This window comes from Penaeus monodon, chromosome 26, assembly GCF_015228065.2.
Source record: "Penaeus monodon isolate SGIC_2016 chromosome 26, NSTDA_Pmon_1, whole genome shotgun sequence".
Taxonomy (NCBI): Eukaryota; Metazoa; Arthropoda; class Malacostraca; order Decapoda; family Penaeidae; genus Penaeus; species Penaeus monodon.
Window position 1 is genome coordinate 9,653,560 of NC_051411.1, and position 7,500 is coordinate 9,661,059.

The 7,500-nt window shown below is 34.8% G+C and overlaps 1 protein-coding gene across 1 annotated transcript in view; it reads right to left on the reverse strand.

The window, feature by feature from the left end:
- LOC119589572 (tRNA pseudouridine synthase A-like) overlaps positions 1-7,500 on the reverse strand; it is an 8,649-nt gene that overhangs the window by 930 nt on the left and 219 nt on the right. Inside the window, exons 2-10 of the mRNA XM_037938171.1 lie at positions 6,293-6,427; positions 5,939-6,116; positions 4,733-4,899; positions 2,527-2,693; positions 1,822-1,928; positions 1,183-1,288; positions 903-957; positions 277-518; positions 1-135 (exon numbers count right to left, since the gene is read on the reverse strand). The exon at positions 1-135 is cut by the window's left edge and continues 51 nt beyond it. Of these exons, the coding sequence (XP_037794099.1) occupies positions 1-135; positions 277-518; positions 903-957; positions 1,183-1,288; positions 1,822-1,928; positions 2,527-2,693; positions 4,733-4,899; positions 5,939-6,116; positions 6,293-6,427 (1,292 nt within the window). The remainder of the gene's footprint in view (positions 136-276; positions 519-902; positions 958-1,182; positions 1,289-1,821; positions 1,929-2,526; positions 2,694-4,732; positions 4,900-5,938; positions 6,117-6,292; positions 6,428-7,500) is intronic.

Here is a 7,500-nt window from a genome sequence, read left to right on the forward strand (position 1 = left end):
ATACGTATGAAATGGAAGAGTTGCCAGCCATTTTAACATCGACTGCTCCTCTATTTCTGTTGCTACAATAGTGGAATCAATGAACTTCTCCCGGAATTCTTGGATCTTTTCCGACACTTCACTCCAATCCAGAGGCTGAAAAAGACAAAACAAAATAATAATAATGATAAAACAGGAAGGTCCAAAGAATAATATCAAATACCAATAAATATATCAAGTATCATATATCACCATCAGATTTACATCTATGCTTTACATCACATATGTAACACCCACCACATGAATCCCATCTGACCCATATTTCTTATTGTACTTGTCATAATGGGGTTCTTCCAGCACAAGACCTAGGCCGGGCGCAATGGGCAGATCCACGCGGTCCTTCATCCAAGCCTTTGTGATCACATCTTTGCTAGCCAGCCCTCGGCATATGGCCATTACCAGCCCGATCATTTTGCGAATCTGGTGCAGCATGAAGCTTTGGCCTACAAATGTATGTAATGTATGAGAGAAATTAAGAACTTTTTATGTAACGGGAAAGTCTGGGATGGAGGGGAGGGAAGGAGGGAGGGAGGGAGGGAGGGAGGGAGAAAGAGAGAGAGGGAGGGAGAGGAGAGAAGAGAGGAGAGAGAGGGAGAGAGAGAGAGAGAGAGAGAGAGAGAAAGAGAAGAGAAAGAGAAAGAGAGAGAGAGAGAGAGAGAGAGAGAGGGAGAGGGAGAGGGGAGAGGGAGAGGGAGAAGGAGAGGGAGAGGGAGAGGGAGAGGGAGAGGGAGAGGGAGAGGGAGAGGAGAGGGACAGGGGGAGAGAGAGAGAGAGAGAGAGAGAGAGAGCGAGAGAGAGAGAGAGAGAATGTGTGTATGTGTCTGTATGCTTGTTTTCTTACCTAGTTTTTTGTACATGCACACTTAGTCTCATACAGTGTGATGTATATGTGACTGTATATGCCCTAAAGGTGTGCATCTGAAACTAGAGTGTGAAAGTGTAGTGTGCAAGTTGGTATCACAACACACAAAAAAGGTTTCATTAGAAAGAAACTAACGAGTGGCATAACATCATATATGGAAAACTCACTACCAAAAAGAATACAGGTACATATAAACGCAAATCAAAATGAACATCATTACTTACGAAACATCACTCTAGCCCTAAAGTCAAATCCTGCAAACTCAACCATTGAGTCAGTACTTGATCTGACATCACTGGCCTTCTGAAAGGTAAAATACCTCCTGTGACTACGAATGACTCAAATCCTTGATAAATGAGTAAAGCAATACATGTGACCCAGAACAATCTCTTGAAAATGGATAATTACAACCAGATACAATGAGTAACAAAGAGATCTTGTTGAATGTGGATGATATGTATATGACATGATATCTGATGATTGAGTAACATTATAGATGATGATGATGATGATGATGATGATGATGATGATGATGATGATGATGATGATAATGATGATTATTGATGATGATGATGAATGATGGTGATGATAACAATCACAACACTAATAACAATAACAATGGCAGCAATAGTAAATATAGAAATAATAACAATAATAGTAACAACAATAACAATAATAATAATAACAATGATAACAGTAACATTAACAACAAAAATAATAATAGTAATATCAAGAAAAATAAAATACAACAACACTGCTAACGAGAATGATGATGATGATGATGATTATTATAGTTACAATGATACTAATAATACTAATAGTACTACTACTACTACAACTACTACTACTACTAACAATAATAACAGTTGTAGTAATAACAATGGTAATAAACATAATTATAGATGAATCACATAACTTACTTTCGTGCTGTAAAGTTGTGGAAGTTGTGAGTCCCTTTATATATTTTCAAGGTACTTCTTAGTTCCTCCATAACTTCCGAGGCGATGCGGTAGTCTGCATCTGTCAACTGTAACGAAAGGAAATATTTAAAAATTACAGATAATGCACTTCGGGGTGGCTGCTGTGATACGGCTGCAACGTGCACAGCTGGAAACCATGAGGGTCTGTCACTGTGTTTGAATCGTGTCCCAAGGGTCTGAAATTGTGAAAGGCAGGGCATCCACTCAAGGTAATAGCCTCCACCTGCCAGAACCAAGAGTCCTTTGAAAGAAGGCACCATCCTAGCCCTTGTGAGGAAGTTCATGACGCAAAGCCTGATCACAATTATTACATTTCGACTGGAAGTATATTTTAACATGAAGGTTGTAAAGAGAAAAGAAAAAAGAAGCAGAAGACAAAAAAAACAATGATATTAGATCTATTGCTATATATATAATCTTAAAGTTACGAATATGTAAGGTTTGTAACAGCAGTAAATTTGTTTTTTTTTTTTTTTACCAGGTGCCTATACTAATCTTCCTGTAAACTTGACCCACTGGTACTGACACCCATGACATAAACAAAGTAAAAAAATAAAAAAAAGTAATACTAATTGATAAGCAACAAGATATTCATCCAAAGAAAAAATAGACAAATAAAACACAGAATACGCCATTTGGACCCACCTTTTCAACCGGAGCAAAGGCAAAAGTGGGGCACATGTAGGAATACGTGCGCGAGTCACACCATGCCTTGCAGTTGAAGCTTTTGGTTGTGCGCTTGATGGCCATGACCCTTATTTGGCTGTTGAGGTGCTTGTTGATTTCCGTCACCATGTCAGGCACATCCTCGGCTGGAAAGAATAAAGCTGCACCATTCAGACATGGTTCTTTACATCTTCACGGGAAACTTAAGTACTGAAGCCTGAATTTTTGACTGTCTCGTCTGTTATACAAGTCTCTTTTGAAGGAAAACAACTTTTGGAAAAACATTTATTTTTTTCTAGATTGGATTTGCAACAATCCTCGGATATATTTTTAACCTTTAATGTCAAACAGCTAAACACTGGAGTTAAAAGTTTTGAATATAAAACTGTGAGCATGATGAATGATCAATCCTACATGGAAAATGCCTAAAAAAATAATTAGTTTTATTTTTGTAGTTAATGAGTTAACAATCAACGTCCATTTAAATATATATATATATATATATATATATATATATATATATATATATATATATATATATATATATATATGTTTTTTTTAAGCTACAAAAATTAGGAATACAGACAGCACATTTAATTTTGTCTCCAACTAAGGTAAAGCAATCTAGCAGAACATGCCCAGTTAATACTATGACAAAAAACAAGATCAGCTAAATTAAAATCACAGCATATTAGTTAAGGGCAACATCCAGAGAAAAGCCTCCCTTGCTCCACTCATTTGATCATTTGACACCTCCCCCCCTTTTTTTGGGGGGAGGGGGGGTGTCAAATAGGTTGATAGGTATGAAAATACATGCACATATGAGTTTTAATCTTCCTCATTTAATAGGAGTAAACCCCTTTTTTACACAAAGAAAAAATATGAGTTACCCCAGATTAAATTGTTTTCTTTATTGATATTTGTAAAAAAAATAAATAACCGTTGGGCATGGAAAACCATTACAATGTTGGCGTTTTTCCGTATTTTCCATATTTATGTTACCTACGACAAAAGCAGCATCCTCAGGTAACATTTTTTACTGGAAACACGTGAGAAAGCTGCGTTCGCTGTATGAATTCCTTAAGAAGTGAATAGATACGAGTGATTTCAAAATTCAATATGATTATTTTAGAGAGGGTATCATTGTGTAACATTATCTTCAACATAAAATAATTAATATTTCACTTATTTTCCCGATGTTCAAAATTTCAACCATGGGGTGGCCTTTGTATGGAAGTGGTCATTACAACGGAAAAGACCAATTTCAAATCTGCTGATGGTGGACGCTAACAATCGTTAGAGTGAATCTAAACCAAAATATTATTATTATTAGTTATTCTTTTATTTTTTAACATTAGTGCTTCACACTCGGTACACATATAGACCCTTATATAAGCTACAGCTTATTACCAGGGAATCTCGATGGAAAATACATCTGTATAAATGTACATAAAACTCACATTTTTAAAGAAAAAAAAAATCACAAAATATTTCTTTATAAATCATTGTGATTTTTATTCTTTCTGATATTGGTATAAAATTGTTCTTTGAATATTTACAAACTCCTATCGATATGCAATGTCATTATCAAATGCCATATGCAAGATTGCCAAAAAGCAAAAGCCTAGGTGACCCTGTGCACTAAATACCTGCATCCATAGTTTACCTGTTGGCACTTATGCCCTTGCACCTCCCAAGAAATAACCCGGTTTTGGCTCAAACAGTCCTTTGGTAGTTTCCGCATTCTTGTACGTATAACACAGGCTAGCTAACTCAATTAGACCCTTTAACCCTCCCCCCCCTCATTTGGGACGGTCCCCTTAAAGAAAGGGAAGGAAAAAAGTAAGGGATGTAAGAATAGCTACCAACATTGATGATAAAGTACTATGAATACCAGCCACTACAATTTTTTTCTTTCTTTTTTTTTTCATCAGTTCATGTTAGTGCTCATCATTTGATAAACAAATACCCACATAGCCCAAAATAAAACCAACCCAAAAGCATGATTTGGCTTCTATAAGAAAAGCAAAAAAAAAAGTATAGCTAATAAGCTGAAAAAGAAAGAGTGAGATGAAAATGAAATGAGTTACATAAAGCTGGGTTAATATCTATGTAAAATGCTGGCCTTCAAATGATTTCTTGATCAATACATCTACATACTAGTTTTAATCAGCAAAAGTCTTACGTAGTTTAATTGACACTACTTGTCGTGCTGCTGAAACTCCCTTGTCTGTGCGAGCCGCCCGCTGGAAGTTGAACAGTTGCGGGCATGTGCAACCTTCCTCTGTTACCAGGTCAGCGTGCAACATGGCATTTAACAAGTCATCCTCTATCGTCCTATACCCTGGATTCCTGCAAACAAAAAAGGGTTCCTGAACACAAAATAGGTGATTATTTAAACTAAAAAGGTGTGTGTGTGTGTGTGTGTGTGTGTGTGTGTGTGTGTGTGTGTGTGTGTGTGTGTGTGTGTGTGTTGTGTGTGTGTATGTTGTGTGGTGTTGGTATGTGTTGTGTTTGTGGTTGTGTGTTGTTTGTTTGTAGTGTGTGTATGTGTTGTTTGTGTGTTTTGTGTGTATTTTATATGATTGTGTTGTATTGTATTTTATAGTATTTATATGATAGTATATTTATTATATGTATAGTATGTGTATATTTATATGTTATTTATTGATTTTTATTTTAGTATGTATATATTTATATATATGTATATATATTATTATATATATATTATATTATTATTATATTTTTATTATATTATTGATATTATTATATATATTATTATATAATATAATATATATATATTATATATATATATATATATATATTTTATATATATATATATATATTATATATATATATATATATATAATATTATTATCATATATATATATATAATATAATATATTATATAATATAATATATAATTATATACATATATTTATATAATATATATATATATAATTATATATATATTTATATATATACTCGTGCATGCGCACACACACACACACACACACATACATACACACAACACTCACACAACACTCACACAAGACTCACACAAGACTCACACTCACACTCTTTCACTCACTCACACTTTCTCACTCACTCACACTTTCTCACTCAACACACTCACTCAATCACAAACTCTCACTGACTCACTCACACACTCTCACTCACCCACACAAACTCACTAATTCACTCTCACTCACTCACTCACACACTTTCACTGACTCACTCACTCACACTCTCTCACTCACTCACTCACACACACACACACTCTCACTCCCACACTCACATGCTCTCTCACACACTCACACACTCTCACTCACACTCACACACTCTCACTCACTCCACACAGAAAAACAAAACAAAATATATAGAGACTTACCTTTGCATTCCTAAATAGCCTTTTCCTGAATATGACAAGAGTATCGCATACTTTCTTCGTTTTCTTCTAACTGTGTCGCTCCCTGTTTCCAATTCAGTGTGCGGCACCGGGTTCAGGTGTATCTTTTTGGCCTCACTCTCTGTCATTTCTGACTCGGCTGGCCGCTTCAGACCCATATCTGTAAGACGACGAGAAAAAAGAAAGAAGTCAGACTAAGATGTGCTTAAGGAGAGCAAAAATGTAATTTAGCTGTAGGATAACTATTGGATATATTTAAAGATACTTTGAGAGCCAGCATATAACCTTGGTTTTAAAAGAAATTAAAACAATAATTCCGTAATTGTGCCCACTTACTTTGAGAATTTGTTGTTGCCTCAAGTGCCATCCTGGTGATGTGAAAATAGTTCACAAGATTTGTAGAAAATGGTCGAAACTTGTACAATGGTTTGTGGACACAGTGATGTACTATTCTACTGAATTGATATAAACCTGAAAATAAAATAAATTCACACAAATCAAATTTGTTTACTTGAAGGTAATTTTGAATTAAAATTTTCTATAAGAGACAAGAGCAATTTCCTAACCCTCAGTACAGGGGGAATAAATCTTTCTATAGAAGATAAAATCCTATCATATAAATGTCATTTCCTTTTTGGAACTATACTAAGAAGTCAATGCATTACACTCTAAGAAACAATTTTCATTAATCCTACCCTTTATAAATATATATATATATATATATATATATATATATATATATATATATATATATATATATATATATATATATATATATATATATATTATCCCAATGATGATGGATAGCTTCTAAATATGTCATGGTGAGGACAAGCCCAAATTCCAGTATCTGCCTACATATGCTATGGCAATGAGGGTTACCCTATATTCTGTGAGCTGAGAACTTTTATGGCTCAAACAACCTTAGTTCTTAAGTTACAGCCTTCCAAGGTTTGTTTAAGCTTTTTCCAATATTATTTGCTGAAAATCAATAATCACTTTCCCAATTCAAGGAATACTAGTGCCACTGGGGTAGAAGAAATAGTACAATATTGGATTCCTCTCACTCCCTACTATTAACTAGCAGAGGAAATGAGAGGAGGGTATAGAATGTAAAAGGAAAATTGGTAGCTAAAACATGAAAGAAACAACTATTATACACAGAAGTGGATAGTCTGTTAGTCATCTGCTAAAAGGATGGTGTATCATGCAGGTGCAGCCCTCCATGGGATTGTCCTAAATCTTCATCTACACATAAATACATGGAGTAGATCTATCTTCTACAATAAGGCTTGGGAATGGCTGCACCCCATGAGGATTAACAGTTAACCCATGTATATAGTTCGAAGCATACTATCAATTTTCATTCATGTTTTACCATGCAATATCCCTGTTATACTTCACGCTATGCCATAAAATCTGAGTTCAGTTTGTAGGGTCAAGGACCTGGATCCTTTTGAACAAATGTAAAAGCTAAAATAACCAAGATGAAGTTAAGCAAAATATGCATACATTTAAAGCTGCAAAATTTGTTTAAAAATCAG